The sequence below is a fragment of the Heteronotia binoei genome, chromosome 21 (genome assembly GCF_032191835.1).
Source record: "Heteronotia binoei isolate CCM8104 ecotype False Entrance Well chromosome 21, APGP_CSIRO_Hbin_v1, whole genome shotgun sequence".
Taxonomy (NCBI): domain Eukaryota; kingdom Metazoa; phylum Chordata; class Lepidosauria; order Squamata; family Gekkonidae; genus Heteronotia; species Heteronotia binoei.
In genome coordinates this window covers 88,231,689-88,253,819 of record NC_083243.1, presented here as the reverse complement: position 1 = coordinate 88,253,819, position 22,131 = coordinate 88,231,689, and the positions used below count along the sequence as shown (strand labels likewise).

Genomic DNA, 22,131 nt, shown 5'->3' with positions numbered 1-22,131 from the left:
TAAATAAATAAATAAAAAATTATCTTTAATCCTTCCATCATATTATAATCGTCCTCTATCTTTTGATTTGGTGGGCGATAACAAACTCCCATAGTTAAATTTCCTTTTGGGCACTCTATTTTGACCCAAAGCATTTCTAGAAGGGAATCTAATTCTCTGACCTCAGTCTTACTGGACTGTATACCCTCTCTGACATACAGAGCCACTCCACCTCCAACCCTTCCCTCCCTATCCTTCCGATATCTTATATCCAGGAATCACCGTGTCCCACTGATTCTCCTCATTCCACCAAGTTTCTGAAATTCCCACAATGTCTGTTTTCCCTCAACACTAAACATTCCAACTCACCAATTTTTAGGGGTCCCAACCCTCCCGCCCTGGCAGGGGACCCCAGGATTTCCACCCTCTTCCCCTGCTCCCCCCAAAAATGGAAGCGGGGGGGAGGGGGGAAATGGCGAGCCGCTGCCGCCCCCTCCCCGCCCAGTGAAGCCGTAGGCGGCGGGCCCACCGGCGCCCAGCAGCAGAAGGAGGTGGCGGAGGAGGAGCTGTCGGCCGAGGGCCTCACTGGCGGCGTTGGCGCAGCAGAGGGGCAGCAGGAGCGCAGCGAGATTGGGCGCGCCGAAGCAGCGGAGGTGGCGGAGCCAGGCGCGGCCCAGGGCGGTGAGGGAGCTCTTGAAGGGGTGCAGCACAGCCCCGCCAGCACCAGCGCGGCATCGCCGGAGGCCGAGGAGGAGGCCCCGAGCCCCCGGCCCTGCTCTCCATGCCCGCGCCACTGCCCTGCTTCACCCAGGCCTCCAGCCTCAGGCAGCCGCGGAGGGGTGGGGAGGACAAGCGGGAGGAGGAGGGAGGGACAGCTGCTAGTGCGGCGCTTGTCACAGCCTTGATATTGGCTCCAACCCTAACATCTCCTGGCTCCACCCCCAAAGTCCCCAGCTATTTCTTCAATTGGACTTGGCAACCCTACCAATTTTACTTCGAACACTTCCAGCATTTGTATACAAACATTTATAATTTCCCAGGCAAGTTAGGCCTGCAACCTTCCTTCTGCTGCCTCGAGCCTGACAGACACTCCATACCAGTGTCACCATCTCAGTGGACAATTCTGATCCATTACTCGGTAGAAAAGTAACAGCTAACCCTTCATCTCTTTGAGATTCCTCCTGAACCAGAGACATTTCATCTCCTGTCGGCTTTCCCCCAATATTTAGTTTAAAAACTGCTCTGACACCTTTTTGATTTTAAGCACCAGCAGCTTGTTTCCATCTGGGGACAAGTGGAGACCGTCTCTTTTGTACAGCTCCCGCTTGCTCCAGAAAGCATCCCAGTGCCTAACAAACATAAACCCTTCCTCCCTACACCATCATCTCATCCACACATTGAGACTTCTAGTTTGTGCCTGTCTCTCCAGCCTTGCACGTGGAACAGGTAGCACTTCTGAGAAGGCTACCTCGGAGGTCCTGGCCTTAAGTCTCCTGCCTAGCAGTCTAAATTTTTCCTCAAGGACCTCACGACTGCATTTCCCCACATCGTTGGTGTCAACATGCACCACAACCACTGGCTCCTCCCCAGCACTGTCTATCAGCCTATCTATAACACGTGTAATATCCGCTACCTTCGCACCAGGCAGGCAAGTCACCATACGGTCAATACACGGTTTTGCCACCCAACTGTCTACTTGCCTAAGGATCGAATCACCAACTACCAAGACCCCCCCTCTCTCCCAGCCCAGGGATGGTTCCTTGTCACGAAAGGATACCCGCTCAACTGAAGAAGAGGACCCTTCTGAGGGCGCATTCCCCTTATCCTCAGCACGGTGCCCTGTTCCCTCTTGACCCTCATGATCCCGGGCAGCAATGGGGCTGCCATGTTCAGAGTGGGGCTCATCTAATATGTCCCCGAGAGTCTTCTCTGAGTGCCTAACTGACTGTCTCTGCTTCTCCAGTCACCTCGGCCTCAAGGGTACGAACTTGTTCCCTGAGGACCAGGAGCTCCTTGCATCGAGCACACATCCAAGACTTCTGTCCTGTGGGCAGATAGTCATACACGTGACACTCAGTGCAGAACACTGGAAATCCCCCTCCCCCCTGCTGGCATTCTACCTTCATGATAGTTTTTTTTAAATATACAGTCCCCTTTTAAATCCTGTTTGTTTATGTGGCTCTCCTTCTGGATGGTCTACTTACCTTATTGGGAACTCAAGGAAAAATAGGGATCTGAGTTCCTGGTCCTTACACAGCCCCCAGGCCAAGAGCCCTTTAGCTCTCGCCCCTTGGCTCGCGCCTCTGGCAAGGCACAGCTTAATAATGCAAAGAGGGTGGGGCCTAGGTCTGCCCCAGGAACACAGCCACTCCTAATTAATCAGCAGCAATCACCTTCAGCCCACTCAAACCAAACAAACAGCAGTTCCCTAGCAACCACAAACTCAGAATTTTCAGCAATCACAGTCACACAAACTCAGAAATTCTCAGCAACTCTCCCAGCTGTTTAGAAAGCCAAACCTCACTCTTATAGCACTTCTTATCTGCTCTGTCTCAGAGCTCTCTGAAATGTGCTCAGACTCTGGCAAGGTGCAGCTTAATAATATTTGTATTCATAAACGATAGTGACTGCTGTTATGGTGAAGAATGCATTCACTATATATAGACATTGAAGAAAATGCTCACAGAGGAGGTAGTGGGACTGTATATTGATTAATAAACCCATACAGCAACATAAAGAACTAGTGTCTAACATTTTTGAATCACTGAAATGTTCTATATATTTTCTGATATGCTATAATTGATCTCTATATGAAATGAGCATAACATTACGTATGTTCCGATATCCTAAATGGGTCTCCAAACAGCCAAGTGTAATGTGCATGTGTGTCTTTTGTCAGATTTCTTTTTAGGGCATGCTACAAGGCTGTGTGTTTTAGTGGAGGAACAAATAGGCAGGATTACTTAACTGTTTCCCTTCCAACTGTTTTTACACAGACACATGAAGATAGCAGTTTTTACATGGACATATAACGGTAACGATGTGGTAGAGGAGAAGGTACAAGTATGCTCTTCCTCACATATACCCAAGCATGAGGTGCATTGCATAGGTTCCATTTCTCACTACTGGAAACACTGCTTTTTAACAATCTTTCCTTGCTATGGGGAAGAAGCCTACATGACTAAACTTTGTACATGTGTGTATCCCATGACCACACAATGGCAACTAGGTGGGAGCAGCACCAGTATACTTGTTCCTGATCTTCCTCTCTGCACACTGATTTTGTACACAGAACAGACCATTGGTTTAAATATGTCAGCATTGTCTACTCTGATTGGCAGAGGACAACAAGGATGAATATCAGATCTGGGGGATCAGTTTTGATCAGTGAAACCTCATGAGGGTGAAAGGCTGAAACATCTTCCACCATAGCCAAAATCCCGATCAGATGTCACATCATAGAAACTGAGTTAAGCATTACAGAATGTTACAGTAGGAAGCTTGCGAGATTCACAGGGGGGAATCTATCTTTCTCCCCCTCCCCTTATGATTCCAGGTCCTACCACCCACATTCAGTGACAACAATGGTACCTGGGAGCCACTCCAAATCCAGAGCAGCTCTCAGTATCCTCCACCACCACTGACAACCCAAAAGACTCTCCTGGAGTCTCTGCCATGCAGCTATGCCCAGAGGGGCTCTCCAGGTACTCTGCTATGACAGGAAAGGAACAGCTCCCAGAGTGCTCTGCTGTGGTGGCCAGGCCCAGAGCCTCTCCCAGCGTCCACTATGGCAGCTGGACCCATAGCCACTCCTTGTATCCTCCACCATGGTGGTTTGGCTCAGAGCTGACATCTGTAGTGGCAACTGGTAAGTGCATTGTCTGCACATGGGCAGACAACACATTTTTTAATCAAAATCCCCAGTGTATATATTTTTTTAACTTTTCAGATTTTTCTGCAAACATTTGCAGGAAAATATGGTTATTGATGATGTGGTCCCAATCTGCAGATTTAAGTATCCACAGATTGGGGCCACACGTCACTATTAGATATAGATAAGTGGGGGACTCATGACACTCACAAACAGCACTGTCTCAAATCTGTCTCAAATTCTGAAAATGGTAACCTATCCACCCATGCCTAGAATCCATCTTTTTAAGGTCTAGTTCAGGAAATAGGCTGGAAGACTGGAAACACCCAGCCCACCTCCCTGCCCCAGCACATAATATATGAGGCTGGCTTGATCCATGCAGAGGTTGATTTTTATCTCTCCCCAGCAAAGACAGTATGCATTGGATATATATAATTATAGAGCTCCATGCACAACATCCATGCTACGCATATGAGTGTCATAAGAGAGTGTGCATGTGCTTCTCTGCCATGCACAGAGGACTGCCACCCAATTAACTGTCTGCATTTGACTTAACAAACACATTCAAGTCTATGCAAGCAAGTCTCCAGACGCTGCATAATTTTGTAACGTTCTTTACAACATCTCAGATTCAGAAATGAAATAAAATTAATCACCCAGGAAACTTCCTTGGTCTTCATGAGTTTTCACATTCTCTTACTCTCTGACTTCATAGTGCTATGATTGTCACACAGTAATTATCACACATAGAATTTTTAAAACAATGTAAAATATCTTATTTCAGAGACTACTTTTAAGAAGCATTTTGTAATGAAACCCCTTGCACCCATATAATCTTATTATCTGTGTATTCTATTTTCTAACATCTATTTGCATAAAAAGAGGATTAGTAAAAGCCCTTTGCTGGTTCTTCTACACTGAAAGGGAGGGATCCTGTTCTGGTGGTGTCAATAGCATTTCCACAGTATATATTTGAAAGCATCAAAGCCAGTGGAGGCAACCTTGTACTTGGAAACATGACCTTGTACTTGGAAACATGATGTACCTTGGTTTCCTAAGGAACAGATGGAAAAGATCACTCTTGCTAGGATGTTTTGATATGAACAGCCAAGCAGAGAATAAATGCAACAGATTATCCCCAAGTAGAATGTTTCTCAAGTTTTTCATTCATGCTTCATCTATTCTAGAGAGTCATTGCATAGTTTGATGTACAACTGTTACATCCTCCTGTTGAGTGGGTAGGAGGTGCTGCAAAACAGCCAATGGGCAAATAAATTTTTGTTTAGACAGTTGTCGATCTGAATAAATTGTTTTACTGCTCCACCTATAGATTTTCACAAACATTTCCTTCTAGTTAATTTCAAGGGCCAGTTAATGTTTTGGATAAGAAAAAAGCTGCTATATTCAGCAAGTGGCATAGTTTATAGTGCTGACAAACGAATATATTTCTTCAATGAGGGAGATATGGCACAAATGCAGTGTACTTCTACATTACAAAATTATCAAGTTATCACTTGAAGTTATCAAGACAATTTCAATCACAATCCTGCTTATGGATCAACATTTGTGGCCAGATTGATAAGGATAGCACTTTCTGTGCCAATAAAAACTCCCAGAGACAACGTTTTGAAGAAAGTTAACAAGACATATTTAAACACCTCCAGAGTGTTTATGCTTTTATTTGAACATGAGTTTCCAAACAGGTTTTGTGCCATGTGAACAGGACTAGTCTTTACCTGCATTTGCTGTTAAACGTTTTTTGTTATAAGCCCCATTGTTTCCAGCAGCATGGATAAAGTGTACCATATGGGCCAAACACTATAAGGAATTTTAGAAAATAAACTCTTCTTAAATACGGACACATAGTATTAGAGACCACAGTTTCCAGCATGCAGTGTTGCAGCCTGATCCAAAGTGAATACCATCCACATTAAGTATGAGGTGTATAAAGACAAAGGTAGTGTCTATTTAATAACAGGGAGAGGGAACAGAACTTTCTGGGAACTACAGCACCCATTTGTATAAAATATGCCAATTTCTGCCTTGCTTTTTGTACACTTTTGTTGCTATTGTTCAGGCAAGGATACATTATTTGCTGTGTCAGGATGGTGGAAAAGATTTTTAAATGTATAACAAAGACATGTTGGAAAAGGTCTATGAAGTAGCTGCCAGAATTTGTGTATTCCTCAAAAATAATAAATAAGGATTTATTTTCTTAAATAACAAAATGTTAACAACGGGCACCAGAGATATATCCCTACTTATCCTGAAATAGAAAAAAAGACCTTTTTATTTTTTAACCAGGCTGGCCTGCAATTCTGCTTCAAAGGCCATCTTGTCAAAAGTGCGCACATTCATCTCTTCCCGTACCTTTTCCCGGACATGGAATGATGCTCGAGCAACAGACCTGGCATTTTCCAATACATTTTTTTTCTCCTTAAAGATCTGTTCACTCCGTTCTAGTTTTTTTTCAATTGACAGCAGAATCTCCTTGCGCCGGATATCTTCATACTGTTCCACCTTCTTCTTGTTGACTTTCTGTATCTTCTCCTTTTCCAACCGGCTTTGAACCACTTTGCGGGCTTTTTGCTGGACAACCTCCTCAGCTACCTGAGCTGCATGCTGGAGCTTCCGCTCTGTAGCTTTGGCCAAGGCCTTCAAGTGCTCCTTCTGCTCCTTCTCCCGCTTCTCTGCTGTCAGTTTGGCCCTTTGAATCTGAAGCTCCTCCCGCCTTGCCTTCTCCCTTATTTCTTGGTTCCTCTTCTCAATGAGCTGCTCATAGTTCTCTTGAGCCCTGCTCAAGCTCCCTTCCATAGAAGACCTTAGCACAGCCTTCTCTTCAGCCTCCTGCTTGACTAGCTCCCGGAGGAGGGCTTCGTGCTTCCGCTTCTCCGACTGGTTGAGCAGTTTCTTTTCCTTCTGTAGCAGCTGCTCCTTCTTAAGCTTCTTCTGGGCAGCTATGGACAACTTCTCCTCCAGTATCCGGACCTCTCGTTCCAGGGCCTCCTTCTTGCTCTCTTCCTGAGTCTTCAGGTTGCGCTCTTGGTGATGTTTCTTTTCCTTGTCTTCTAAGGCAGACTTCTCCAGCTTCTCCCTCTTCATTTTCTCCTGCTTGTCCACCTGCTGTCGCCGCTTCTGTTCCTCTAATAAGCTCTGCTTTTGCTTCAATAGGGCAGCTCCTTCTTGTTCCAGGGTCAACTTGCAGCGGCGTTTCTCCAGCCTGGACTCCCACATCTTCTTGCACTGCAACAAGGCCCTCTGCTTCTCCTTCTCCTCCTGCTCCCTCCGCTGCTCCACCTGCCTCCTCTGGATGTCCCACTGGAGGTGGGCGCTGTACCGCTGCTCATTCAAGATACTCTCTTCCTGGCGCTTGGCTATCATGAGGGCAGCGATCTTTCGGTCCCTCTCCGGCACCTCCTTGAGGCCTTTCTTCTTCACCTCCTTGACTATCTTTTCCACTTTCTTGGTGGTCTGTGGAGAATGGCTCAGGTCCCCCAAGCTGAAGCTCCTGCCCACCAGGGAGCTCATGGTAGCCACTGACCTAGTCCTGGGTACTCTCTTGGGCCATTTGTCCTTCAGGCTGTCTCCACTGTAGGAGGAAGAGGCACCGGAGTCGGAGGAGGTTTTGGTGGAGAAGCCCTCTCTCCTCTTTTGCAAGGAATCCAGGGAGTGGCTCTTCTTGGTCCGCCTGCCCCTGGGCTGCCCAGGGGTGCAGCTCCCATCAGCGGCGGAGGAGAGAGCCGCGCTTTTGAAGGCCATCCTGGCAGCGGGGGAGGAAGGGAGGCTGCCGATCAGGAGAGGCGTGAAAAGCCTCCTCTTCTCCTCGCGGATAATCCTTTCCCTTTCCTCCCGGCACTGCTGCAGCTTCCTCTGCCGGTCCATCTCGTAGACTTCGTAGAGGCCGGCGGCCACCCGCATCGACCTGCCCGGGGCCTCCTTCACCAGCTCGCTGAGGGACCGCGGCAGCAGCTCCACCGGCTTGACGGCGCTCCGGGCGCAGGCTTCCAGCGAGCGGGGGCTGGTGAGCACGTAGCGGCTGCCCTCGGCCTCCGGGCAGTCGAAGTTGTACAGGTCTAGGTGCAGCATGGGCGACTCCTCGCGGGCCTGGCCCGCCTCCCCGATCCCGCCGGGGGCCGCAAGGGGAGTGGGCGACTGGCACACCACTGCCGAGGAGGTCGCCGGGGCCATCACCGCCGCCGCCGCAGGCCCCTCTGCCCCCGCAGCACCTCCCGGGTTCGCGCATCTCTCCTCGCCGCCCGGATCCGCCACCGGATCCACCATGCTGGGCTGCCCGCAGAATCTGCAATTAAAGAACATCCCCCCCAAAACGCAAAGATCAGCAGGAGGGGAAAGCGGGCAAGCCCCTCGCAAGGATTTCATCGACCGCGGCCGAGGGATTCACCGGCCTCTCCATCTCCACGCCCGGAAAACAGAGCCTGCCCTCTCCTCTCCCCCGGTGGTTTTTGCACGGAACCCAGGTCGTCTGCAGCCTGCCCCAGCTCTCTGGGCAGCGGCCAAGCCCTGCATCTCGGGCCCCGAGAGGCTCCGGCGGCGCCGCCAGTCGTAACCGCCCCTCTCTGCCCTGACTACTTTGGTTGGTTGGGTGGATGTCTAAGCCCCCCCCCCCCCCCCCAAATAACCACGCACCGAAGGGTGGGAGGAGGAAGGCAGCCCCTCCTTCTCCCCCTCACTGTTGTCTAGCAACAGGAAGTTCTAGCGGCAAGGTAGGGGCGGGGGTGTCTGGGGCCGGACTCGCCCTAGGCGGGCAGAGCTTCGTGGCCAGGGGGATGCAGCATTTCCCCCCCGGCTCTCCCTCCTCTGGTTCTTCTTGCAGTGCCTCCCCCGGCCCCCACCGTGGCCAGGCAGCCTTTGCTGGGAAGCAGATTCCAACCCCACCCCCCCGCCCGCTAGTTGTTGGCCTCCTGCCGACCCAAACAGACGCGTGCTGGAGCTGTCAGTCAGCCAGCCTCTCTGCAGGCAACACGGCTGCTGGGGGGAAGGCAGGCAGGGGGCCCCTCGCTCACTCACCGCTTTTGTTTTGGCGCTTGGGCTTCTTCCCCTCCCGCCGCGGGCGTCCAGAGCCCCTCTCGCACTTGGGGGCAGGCTCAGGTGACCCGGAGCAAGGGCGGCGGCGGCGGCGGCGGGGTCCTCTCCATGGTTCCTCCAGGCAACTCTTGCGCAGGCACTTCACCTACTACAGCCCAGAGGGTGTCGGTCGGTGGCGGCTTTTCCGAGGCGAGCTCCAGCATCGTTGAGCTACTCGGCTGCAGCAGGAGAGCGGCTGCTCATCTCTGCTCCCAGCAGCGACCTCAGCCTCGCGGTTCAGCGCTCCTCCTGCTGGAATCGGATGAGCCGCTGGTTTTCCGGCGAGGGGAGCGGGCAGCAACCCCGGAGCCACCTCTGGCACTGCCCAGAACAGAAGGGTGCAGCGAGGAGAAGGAGCGCAGGGAAGAGGAAGGCAGGCGGGGCCGAGGGGAGGGGGGACGTCAATATGAAGTGAACCACCGGAGGGCCGGTGCTCTCCCTGACAGTTTTAGACTGCAACTGTAAGCCGATCGCTCTCTCTTTTGCAGTCGGTTCGCAGCCCTCTTCCGAATATCCCTTCCACTGTTATCCTATGCGCAGTGTAGACATTTCAATGCCATTATTAAAATCAACTGGATGTGCGTCATAATACTTATTAGCATTTAATAGGCATGTGAAGTATTCAAAGTACTATGTGCACAGTATCTGAGTAATGCTAACAACAACCTAGCAAGGTTGATCAGTTATCTCTGTATTTCACAACCCTCTGAAAGCAGTGGTCTAGACAGGTTTTGGGTAGAAAAGGCCCAGCAGGAACTCATTGGCACATTAGGCCATACCCCCTGACACCATGCCAGCTGGAACTGTGTTCCTGTGCATTCCTGCACAAAAAAGCAGTAGGTCTAGACAACAGGGCATAGATGGCATGTGTGTGTTGCCTGAGGCCTTCTAGGTAGTTCATAGGTGGGGTGTAATTTTAAGCAGGGAATTCCTATCATAATATAATCAGTCAGGGATTTCTTTTAGCAGGAACGCACAGGAATGTAGTTTTGGCTGGTCTAATATGCAAATGAGTGTGGCCTAGTATGCAAATGAATTCCTGCTGGGCTTTTTCTTTTTTTAAAAAAGGCCCTGTAATCAATATATTACTGATCAGGATCACAACACTCTATATTGGTTTTCAAAATGACCCCACCACCAAGGAATGGTTTTTCTCTCATGCTGTTCCAAAGAACAGTGCAGTATACAACTTGAGTTTTTATTGTCTTCTTGTGGTGACTGGACCTGAAGGCTTTTTACATTTACATGAAATATTCATAGTCATATGTCATAGAGTATGATATTCATAATATTTCATTTAATCATATGGCCCTCTCAAAATAATATATTTATTGCATGGGTATTTAAAAGATATTTAGTCCTGTCTTTCCAAAATACTAAATGTGGGATAGAATCACACACAAAAAACCCTGTTTATAATAAGATAATAAAAAGAAACAACAATCTAAAACCCACCAAATACTCAGAAAATCTGAGATGCTGGCAGAGACCCCAAAGCCAATCAGAAAATATAGTGTTGAAATCTGCTTGGCACGCTGAAGATCCCAGGTTCAACCCCATCTTCTCCAGTTAAAGAATCTTGCAGTAGGAGATGTGAAAGACCTCAGCCTTAGACCCTGGAGAGCCACCACCAGTCTGAGTGGACAATACTGATGTTGATGGACCAAGGGTATATATTTCAGTATAGGGCAGCTTCATGTGTTAAAGTGTTTATCTAATTGTTTTCAAGGTTTTTCAAAAAGTACTAGACAAGGTGCTCTTGTGACTGCCTCTGGGGGGCTAATCCACAGAGCAGGAGCCATGAGAGAAAAGAAGAACATGTAAGAGAACAGGCTGTCTGAAGCAAGAGTCCAGCACAGGTGTTATACAGGGAAGATTTCACAATGCTCTGCACAACTGTAAAAACATAGTAAACATGCAGAGCAGCCTCTCAAAGAAGCCCACGAATTTTCACATCTCCACATAATTTTGGAACTCTGGAAAAGGACACCTATATTGACTTTTGGGGGAAAAAACCCATGTGGCACAATCCAGCTTGATGCTTTAAAAATCAGTGGAAAAGTTAAGTACATGTTTAAATATCCCTGTTTTAAAACAATATGATTTTCAAATCATAGAATCATAGAATTGGAAGGGACCTCCAAGGTTATCTAGTCCAACCCCATGCGCAATGCAGGAAATGATTTAACAAGGGCTGGATTGTGTCCATGGATATCAGAAATATAAATCAGAGGAACAAACCAATTTCTTACTGGAAATGAGATAATTTATTCTTCCAACCAGCAATTGCTACAGTGACAGTTTCAGGAATTAGTGTGGGAAAGAAAATTAGGCCAGCCTCATTTTTAAAAATTAATAACAAAAATGTGCAGAGAATACTGCTTGGTGCTTCTTGTGTCCAGCTGAATACAGCCATTTGAATGCCAGCCAATGCCAGGCAAATAATAGGGGCTACCTATAGAAAATGTCATGGAGAAGAGCATGCACAAGATGAAGCCATCCTCACTGCCCTCGGTGCTAGAACAACTAATAAGCTCTGGTATGATGATCAAAGGTATCATACAGGCACATATGGGTGGTGATGGTCACTCAGATATGAGAGTTCCAATCAGTGAAGGATTTCAGAAGTTAATACATCTTGAGTTGAACATGGAAGCAGATTGGCACCCATTATAATAGTGTGAAAATTTAAGATGGAATTAGTATCCCCAGTTAATAATCTCATTGCCTCGTTTTCAACTACTTCTAAAGTACTTTACAATGGTCCAGATCCCCATAGCAGGACCCACTCCTCCTCTGCTTCTCAGGCTGCTTCACGGCTATTTTTGATGTGATGGGGCTGCCAAACAAAGGTCATTGAAAAGTACTGAATCAATGTAATATTTTAAATGACTCTTTACTTGTCTGCCGATATGTACATGTGCAGCAATTGTGCTAGGTGCATTAAAAACTCGGGGGAGGTAAATCTGTGAATGGATAACATAAATAAATATGGATAAAATAAATAAATCTTATGCCAGATTTCCATATTTTTTCAAAGAATAAGACAGCATCAGAGTACAGTTTTGTCAACAGAAAGCCACCAAAAATGGTCTCACCATAGTGATTGACTCCCCCCCAAACTAATCACAAAGCATGATCTTTTTATGGAAATAAGTTTTTAACTCCAATTCAGGACATAACATTCATTTATACAGCATCTATGGATTTCAGTGGGGCTTATGCATTATAGCTTTCAAGGGAATTGTGGCCCCTGTCTTTAATCAGGTCAGCATTGCTTCTTTTGGTTGGTGTGCTTGTGTGTGCCTGGCAGATGTTTCATTTTCATTCCATAGATATCTGGGAATACTGCCAGCACTGGAGATTGCTGGAGGAAAATCTTCTGAACTCTAATGTTTGGTATAAACCCCTGTGCCAGATGCTGAAGAGTTAATCCATATAAATGCACAAGTCAGTGGGCTGTAGTGTAAATGCAATGTCCTCAAAATTAGCATGCACTGAGGTTTGTAATGATGTTAATTGGAGATTTCCTCATGCTTGCAGTTTAAATTACTGCATGTGGCACAGAGGGGGGGTGAACACCACCGGAACAGAGTCCATGGCCCAGTGGTACGCATTCTGCAGTTTGCTGAGAGTCACTTTTCTATTTACCATCAACCAGAAGAGCCACATGATCACTACATGCCCTGTGTGTCATCTCACCAAACACATACATACAATACTATATACGATAACCTTTTTAATTACCAGATTACGTCTCAGCATATTTGGTTGTCTCTTTCCACCACTGTTAAACCCTTGTGTATCTGGAGGGAGGAGGAGGGCCTTCTCACTCTCATCTCAGCATGAGAAACAGCAGCTCAGACAGGAGAATGAGATTACCAGGGCACCTAGAAGAGAGCAAGCGGCCTGCACCAAATGGGAAGTAAAATCAGCCCCCTCCACTGTGGTCAACTTTCTCTTTCTAGTAGCTCTTACAGTGAAATGACTTTGCTCACTTTCCTGAAACATGCGGCATGTGCCACACTGGGAATCAATGTGCAGAAGAGTCACAAGTGGCTCGTGAGCCACTGAGTGAGTATCCTTACAATAACCCAAAGAATAACGGATACTTATCACCAGGGGTGGAATTCTAGCAGGAGCTCCTTTGCATATTAGGCCACACCCCACTGATGTAGCCAATCCTCCAAGAGCTTACAAAAAAGAGCCTTGTAAGCTCTTGGAAGATTGGCTACGTCAGGGGTGTGTGGCCTAATATGCAAAGGAGCTCCTGCTAGAATTCCACCCCTGCTTATCACATATGTTTTAAATGGTGTGTGTTAATAACAATGCAGAGGAAATTGACAGAAAAAGTCTCTGTTCAAAAATTACTGTTGAAATTAATGGGTTTAGACTGGAATAACACTGCATGGGATTGCACTGACCATGTGTCAGTCTCTGGGATTGTTTCTCCAATGAGTGTCTCTTCCCACTTTCTCCAGTGACAGTGAGAGGATGTTTACAGATGCAGGATTTTATAAGTGGCGGCCATAGTACCTGAAGGATTACCTTTCCCTGTATGTGTCTTCCCCACTCTGAGGTCACCACTGGCAGCCCTGCTCTGTGTGCCCCTATGCCCCCATGGACTAGAAATGGTGGGCTTACACAAAGCCATTTCAGCAGTAGTGCCCTTTGGAATTCCCACCCCACAGAGGCTTGCCAAGTGCCAAGCTTACATTCCTTTTATTCTCCTAAATATTTTATAGAGCCATCCTAAGATGAGTTACAACCAGTGTTCCCTCTAAGCTGAGTTAGTGAGAGCTAGTTCACAGTTTTTTAGCCTCTAGCTCACACATTTTTGTCTTACCTGAGGAAAAATGGCCCCAAACCAATTTACGCAGCAGCTCACAACTTTATTGCCAGTAGCTCACAAAATAGAATTTTTGCTCACAAGACTCCACAGCTTAGAGGGAGTATTGGTTACAACCTTAAGGGCTGAACTAGACATGATGATACCCTTGTGGCTGCCATGGGGACACTACAGCTGCTTTAAAGTGATGTTGAAATGCCATGAGGACCAGTCCTGATCCAGTCCACAGCACAGTAGCTAAGGTGCTCTTGTCTCTCCACCCTCTTGCCTTTTCAGGTGCTGAAATCGCTACACCCTCCCCTCCCCCATGGGTGTTTTGGCACTCGAAAAGGTGGTGTCTGAGGTTTTAATTCACTTTAAAATGGCAGCAGCATTCCACTGGGAGACAGAAGGGCACTGTCATGTCTAGTTTGGCCCTAAATCTATTGCAGTCAGTGGGCTTAGAAAAGTGGGCTTAGGATGGCACTATTAGAACCTCTTTCTACAGCTGGTTTTAACTCTTGCCCCTATATAAACCTTGCCCTATTGTGTGACATTAGGTTTACAATGCTGGTTCTTAGGACTCTTGATTTTGTCTTCTTAATTTGATGTATTTTTATTGATAGGGATTCTTCTTTTCTGCTGTTACTGTTGGTTTTAGATGTTAAGGGCTGCAGATTTGTAGAAATATAAATATTTTGCATAAATAGATCAGTGCATTTTTGACAGATGGAATCCTTGCCAATATATACAAAGCCAGGGTGGTATAGAGTTCAAACCCTCAGACCAGAACGAGGGAAAAGTGGTTCGAATCCACACTCAGATGTGAATCTTACTGTGTAATGTTGGGCAGGTGACCCTTTTCAATATAACCACTTCACAGGGTTGTTGTTGGGATAAAAATGGAGAAGAGAATTATGTATTCATCCCTAAGCTCCTTTGAAGAACAGCAACATAAAAAATGCAGTGATAGATAATTTCTAAGGTGAGTGTGGGCAGTCTAAATGTGTTAGTGTTTATAGCACAGTAACAGAAGTATCAAGCCCCTTGCAGTAGATAGTAGCACATCCAAGAGGTGCTTTCCTTCCCCCAAATATAATTTAGCACTACTAGAGCTGGAAGTGTCAGGAGTGGGTTCATTGAAGCTCGCAAGAAAGCAGACATGGTATTTTGAAACAAAGTTGCGTTTATTGGATACTTCAGAGTTACTCCAGCATGGCGGTTATTGGAACTGATGGAGATCAGCTCGAACCATTGGCATTTAACCTTCTACATCAAAGCAATCATTTTTACCCCTTAATTCCCAAAACAAAAGGTTGCTTTTGCATGTGAGACTTTTCCCAACGCTCCCCCCCCCCCTTATCTTTTCAATTGGTGGTTACATTTCCCGGAGGCAATGTCCTTGGGGCCTCCGGAGAGGAGGTGAGAATCTGGCACATACTGTCTACTTCAAAGAGACCTTGGCAACCTTTGATATTCCTGGGAAGTTGTTCTCTATTCTTCCCCCCTCCCTCCTTGCTACCCCGTCTTCTATGTTAGTAGGCATTTCTATGCATTACTTAATGTGATTAGTAGCAGCTTTTATTAATATCATAAATGAACAGAGCCTGACAGGAAGAGGCAGGGGTTATTAAGGCAGTCTTATCTGCAGGGCTTTTTTTTGAGCAGGAACACAGAAGAACACCGTTCCGGTTAGCTTGGTGTCAGGGGGTGTGGCCTAATATGCAAATGAGTGCCTGCTGGGCTTTTTCTACAAAAAGCCCTGTGTGAAACAATGGTATGTCATGAAGTGTGGCCTAATATGCAAATGAGTTTCTGCTGGGCCTTTTCTACCAAAAAAAGTCCTGCTTATCTGTTAGTCTCTGGTGAAGGCTTGCCGTGGCCTTCCCCAGTCCTTTACGGCCAGGGGTGGCCAATGGTGGTTCTCCAGATGTTTTTTTGGCTGCGACTTCCATCAGTCCCAGCCATTGGCCATGCCGGCTGGGGCCGATGGGAGTTGTAAACAAGAGAACACATCTGGAGAGCTACTGTTGGCCACTACGCTTTTCCCCCTGGCAAGCCGGGGACACTTTTGACTGACCTCAGAAGGATGGAAGGTAGAGTCAACCTGAAACTGGCTACCTGAAACCCCAGCTATCGCTGGGATCGACCTCAGGTTGTGAGTAGAGCTTAGGGACTGCAGGACTGCAGCTTTAACACTCTGCGCCCTGGGGCTCTTGAAGGTAAAGGCAGTCCCCTGTGCAAGCACCAGTCGTTTCCAACTCTGGGGTGACGTTGCTTTCACATTTTCATGGCAGACTTTTTTTTGACAGGGTGGTTTGCCATGGCCTTCTTCAGTCTTTTATGCTTCTCTCCCCCTCCCCCGCCAGCAAGCCAGGTGCTCCTTTGACCTACCTCAGAAGGATGGACGGTGGAGTCAACCTGGAGCCGGCAACCTGAACCCAGCTTCCGCCGGGATCAAACTCGGGTCGTGAGCAGAGAGCTCAGAGCACAGTACTGCAGTACTGCTGCTTTCCCACTCTGTGCCACGAGGCAGGAGGTAAATAGTTACATGAGTGAGAGTGTTTCACCTTTATATAACTAGTCCCCTCTGGCAAGGACTCCCCGCACACACACCCCCGGCAGCACCAGGACTGGGAAATGCGCCACCTGCCGCTGCATCTCCTCCCCCTGCTGGGAACTGCAACAGAAAAGATAAACTTTGTGGGCTGCCTGGCAGAGGAATGCTTGCCCGGGTCTCCAGGGCACAGCCCTGTCCCCCCTCCCAAGCCTATGCACTGGCTGGTCCTTGGATTCTGGAGCCTTTCCAGGCTGACTTTGAAGGAGCATTTAGACCTCTTCCTAGGGATGCCAGCCTCCAGGGTGGGCCTGGAGATCTTCCAGGAACTACAGCGCAACTCCAGGCTACTGAGAGCAGTGCCCCTGGAGATAAGGGATACTTTGGAAGGTAGACTTGCTATGGCAAGGGTGTCAAACTCGTTTGTTATGAGGGCCAAATCTGACGTAAACAAGACCTTGTCCAGCTGGGCTATGTGTGTACCTATTTGAACATATGAACATAGGAAGCTGCCTTATACTGAATCAGACCGTCTTTGGTCCATCAAAGTCAGTATTGTCTACTCAGACTGGCAGTGGCTCTCCAGGGTCTCAAGCTGAGGTTTTTCACGCCTACTTGCCTGGATCCTTTTTAGTTGGAGATGCCGCCGATTGAACCTGGGACCTCCTGCTTACCAGGCAGATGCTCTACCACTGAGCCACCGTCCCTCCCCTTGTCAGTCCTGTCTTCTCAGACTGGCAGCAGCTCTCCAGGGTCTCAAGCTGAGGTTTTTTATACCTACTTGTCTGGACCCTTTTTTGTTGAAGATGCCAGGGATTGAACCTGGGACCTTCTGCTTACCAAGCAGATGCTCGACCACTGAGCCACCATCCCTTCCCTATTTCAGATGATTTAAGATTAGGCAACAGAGGTATAAGCTTTATAAAGGATACAGACAAATACAATTAATTTTTTTTAAAAAACCAACCTTAAAACCTGCTTAAAACATTAGCACTTGTTGGTCTTAAAGGTGCTTTCTTTGTATCTCTCCCATGGGATCCAGGGAACTAGGCAAAGGAAGCTCTGGCTCTTCCCTTCCTTCCCCAGGGGATGAGGAGGGGGAGAAACCTCAGCCAATAGAAGGAAGAGAGGCTTGGGTCAGTAGCGCTGCTGTGCGATTGAGAGAGCCTGGAAAAACAAGCTCTGCCTTCCTCCCCAAGGGAAGAGCTTCAGCCAATGGAGAAAACAGAGGCTTTGCTCTGCAGCTCCTGTGCGATTGAGCAAGCCCAGCAAAGCAAGCTGTGATGCAGAAGGAAGCAAGAGAGAGGGAGAAGAAAGCAGATGATAGCCAATTGCTTGAGGTGGGGGGGTGGGCTGATAGGAGCCCTCTGGGGGCCGGATATGGCCTCTGGGCCGCATGTTTGACACCCCTGCTCTATGGGTTGTACCTCACAGAGTTCCTGTCCTCCCCAGATTCCACCCCCAGATCTCCAGGAGTTTCCTAACCTGGAGCTGGCAACCCGATCTCCTCCACCCCCCGCCATGTGGCCACAGCCGACCTCTATGGTGCCCCAGACCAGAGAGCTCTGCAAGTGCAGAGCGATCATTGGCTTCTGCTAACTGATAAAGGTGCTGTTGTCTACTAACCCTATGTATGTTGTAGGAATAGACTGAAGCGGCCATTCGATATGCCGTTCCTAACGCTGAAGATGTTTTTGGGCAGTGTGATGTGAAGCTTCAAGTGTAGGCCAAAGATTTGGGAGGCCCAGGTTTGAGTCCTGCATTCTGCTATGGCAACTGCTATAGCATTGGGGAAAGCAGAAAAGGGCAACTGGAATGATTCAAGGGTTGGGACACTTTCCCTATGAAGAAAGGTTAAAACGCTTGGGGCTCTTTAGCTTGGAGAAACGTCGACTGCGGGGTGACATGAGAGAGGTTTACAAGATTGTGCGTGGGATAGAGAAGGTAGAGAAAGACTTACTTTTCTCCCTTTCTCACAATATGAGAACTTGTGGGCACTCAGTGGAATTGCTGAGCAGTCAGGTTAGAACTGATAAAAGGAAGTCCTTCTTCCCCCAAAGGGTGATTAACACATGGAATTCACTGCCGCAGGAGTTAGCAGCGGGTACAAGCATAGACAGCTTCAAGAGGGGATTGGATAAACATCTGGAGCAGAGGTCCATCAGTGGCTATTAGCCACAGCGTATTGTTGGAACTTTGTCTGGGGCAGTGATGCTCTGTATTCTGGGTGCTTGGGTTCATGGTGGGAGAGCTTCTAATGTCCTGGCCCCACAGATGGATTTCCTGATGGCACTTGGTTTTTTGGCCACTGTGTGACAGAGTGTTGGACTGGATGGGCCATTGGCCTGATCCAACAAGGCTTCTCTTATGATTTTATGTCTGGGGCAGTGATGCCCTGTATTCTTGATGCTTGGGGGGGCACAGTGGAAGGGCTTCTAGTGTCCTGGCCCCATTGATGGACCTCCTGACGACACCTGGATTTTTTGACCACTGTGTGACACAGAGTGTTGGACTGGATGGGCCATTGGCCTGATCCAACATGGCTTCTCTTATGTTATGTTCTTGCAAATCCCATGAGGTTTCCATAAATCAGCTCATCTGCTGTGACTTGACAGCACTGTTGGCCACTGTTGTGTTAGCCAAAATGCCCTCCAAACGAGGTTGGGGAATTAGTTAGGTGGGCACCTGGCTCACTAGGGATCTTTTCACCTATGTATACAAGATTAACCAACCAGAGAGTGATGCTTAAATAATGGGACTCTAATTTAGTAAAACCAATTACAATTTATTAAGAAAAATATAGTCTTCCATACAAGATAAAAATACACATACAATCATACACACACACAGTCCTAGGAAATATAGATAGATCGATAGGGGAACATATAAGGGTAGACACACAGGGTAATATCACCTATCGTAGTCTTCGAGGAAGGCTCCAATGGTGACAAAAGAGGACGGGGGAAATGGACCCAAAACTGTGGCCAGAATTGGGGATGGATCTAGACAGCGGAACTGGGATACTGCTAGAAGCACACATGAGTGGAGTTGGGTCAGAGGTTAAATAGGCTACCTTAGACCCTCGGGGGCTGGGAGGTAGGAGGGAGGAGAAAGGGGAGGCTCTGCAATGACCAGGAGGGCTGGACTATTGCAGAGCCAATAGCAAGTCCCTTGGTGGCACCTAATTGGGTACCTGCTCTTGACCAATGAACTTGCCTGGGTCCTGTGTACCTGAAAGAACTTTCAGATTGAAACAGGCCGTTGGGGCAGGCTCAAAAGTGATAGAATAGAAGTGATTACTGAGTGGGGAACCCTTAAGATTAGATGGACTTATCTGAAAAGATGACAATAGAGAATCAAATATTGACCTAGGTATTCCCCAGATTAGACAAAAGACTTGGCTCTGGCAGGAGATGGTCTTCCTCTTTTTCTATCTTCTTCCTGGCACCAGTCTTTGTCCTGGGTTTCGTTAGACAAAGGCTTGAGTGGTCTGGCAGGATCCATGCCTGGATAAGCTTGATTGCCTTATGCAAAAGCTGAAGCAGATGCTGGAGATGGAATCAGGAAAACAAGATGGATTCTGGTGGTGTTAGCCTTTGGTTCATGGAAACAGGCTGGAAACTGCTTGCCTGTACAGTTCATGGTGGTGTGGCTTCTGCCACTGCAGTGGCCAAGACTGGGCACACAAGGAGTAGCTGGCAGCTCATCTGTAGTTCTGGCTAACACCAATCCAGAGATGTAGAATGCAGCTGCAAAGCTGAGGCTTATAGTATCCACATAAGCCTTAGAAACTGTAAGCAAAGTCCACTTCTTAGAGCAGATGTGTGAGAGTCAAAACTCCAGGCACCCTATCAACCATACTGGTGATCACGATGTCCATATGTATGAAAAGTAGGGGGCTTTCCTTACAGTTGAGAAGGTCTGAGGAAGGTAGGCCAAGTTTTTAAGCTGAGGCAAGCAACACATAGACTTGATTTTCTCACCCTTAGTCTTAAGTTTGCTATTAGTCCGTCTGCACCATCATTCCTTGGCCATCCATCCCCCCATTTTAGTGTGGGTGATGGATTTATTTAGAATATTTAAGAGTCCTACTTGAAGTGGCTTAGAATTAAAAAACACAATATTAAAACACAAGCCATTGGTCATGAGCAGCATAACAACTATCCATAAAACAGAAATGGGTTGTTTAAAAGGTGATAAGATTGAACCTAGTGGACCTCCTGATGGCACCTGAGTTTTGGCCACTGTGTGACACAGAGTGTTGGACTGAATGAGCCATTGGCCTGATTCAGCATGGTTTCCAGCGCTTTTTTTGTAGCAGAAACTCCTTTGCATATTAGCCCCCACACCCCTGATGTAGCCAATCCTCCAGGAGCTTACAGGACTCTTAGTATAGGGCCTACTCTAAGATCCAGGAGGATTGGCTACATCAGGGGTGTGTGGCCTAATATGCAAAGAATTCCTGCTACAGAAAAAGCCCTGATGGCTTCTATCATATTCTAAAAGCCTGGGTAAAGAGAGATATTTTAGCCTGGCACTTAAGAGTAAAGTAGGCACTATATATACCTCAAAGGGGAGGGCATTCCAAGCCATGTAGGGCCTTAAAGGTAAGTCCCAACACTTGAAATTATGCCCAGGAACCAGATGGGTAGCTAGTGCAGCTATTTCAGCACAGAGGGTGATACAATCCTTGTAATCAACCTCTGGCAGTAGCTTGGCCATTCCATTTTGGACCAATTAAAGTTTCTGAACCATTTTCAAAGGCATCCCCAAACAGAATGTATTATAGTAATCTAACAGGGCATGTCTCTCTCATGGATTGCTGCCTTGATGTGGCGAGAGGGCTTGTGCAGTTCAGTGAGGCTGTGGGCTATGCTATGCAGGGTCACCCAAGATGGACAGGCCAGACAAAATGCGATCCACTGGAGAAGGAAATGGCAACTCACTCCAGTATCCTTGCCAAGTATCCAGTATCCTTGCCAAGAAAACCCCATAGACAGTAACAAAAGGCTAAAAGATATGGCACTGAAAGATGAGCCCACAGAAAGAGTGAAGTGAAGGGCCAAAGCTGAAAGGACACTCAGCTGTGGATGTGTCTGATGGTGAAAGAACAGTCCGATGCTGCTAAGAGCAATACTGCATTTGAACATGGAATGTAAGATCTATGAATCAAGGTAAGCTGGATGTAGTCAAACAAGAGATGGCGAGACTGAACATCATCTTGAGAATCAGTGAACTAAAATTGACGGGAATGGGTGAATTTAACTCAGAGGATCACTACATCTATTATTGTGGGCAAGAGTCCCATAGAAGAAATGGTGTGGCCTTTATAGTTAAGAGAGTGAGGAAGGAAGTAATGGGAAACAATCTCAAAAATGACAGAATGATCTCATTCTGTATCCAAGGCAAACCATTCAGTATCACAGTAATCCAAGTCTATTCCCCAACCACTGATGCAGAAGAGGCTGAAGTGGACCAGTTCTATGAAGATCTACAACACCTTCTAGAATTAACACCAAAAAATTAACACCTCCTCATCATAGGGGACTGGAATGCCGAAGTGGGAAGTCAAAAGGTAACCGGAACAACTGACAAGTTTGGCCTTGGAGAACAAAATTAAGCCAGGCAAAGGCTAATAGAGTTTTGTCAAGAAAACAAGCTGGCCATAGCAAACATAGAACCTACCAGGGGTGGGGCGATCCTGAATTTGGTCCTAAGTAATGGCCAAGACTTGGTGAGAGATGTAAAAGTGATTGCGCCGCTTGGGAGCAGTGACCATAATGTTATTGATTTCACCGTTTGTATAAATAG

The 22,131-nt window shown here is 47.3% G+C and overlaps 1 protein-coding gene across 1 annotated transcript; it reads right to left on the bottom strand.

The window, feature by feature from the left end:
- Window positions 1–5,511: 5,511 nt before the first annotated feature.
- Window positions 5,512–8,131, bottom strand: CCDC177 (coiled-coil domain containing 177). The gene has a single exon (XM_060262568.1). The coding sequence runs from the start codon at window positions 8,129–8,131 to the stop codon at window positions 6,140–6,142; it is 1,992 nt and encodes a 663-aa protein (XP_060118551.1). The 3' UTR covers window positions 5,512–6,139.
- Window positions 8,132–22,131: the final 14,000 nt, after the last annotated feature.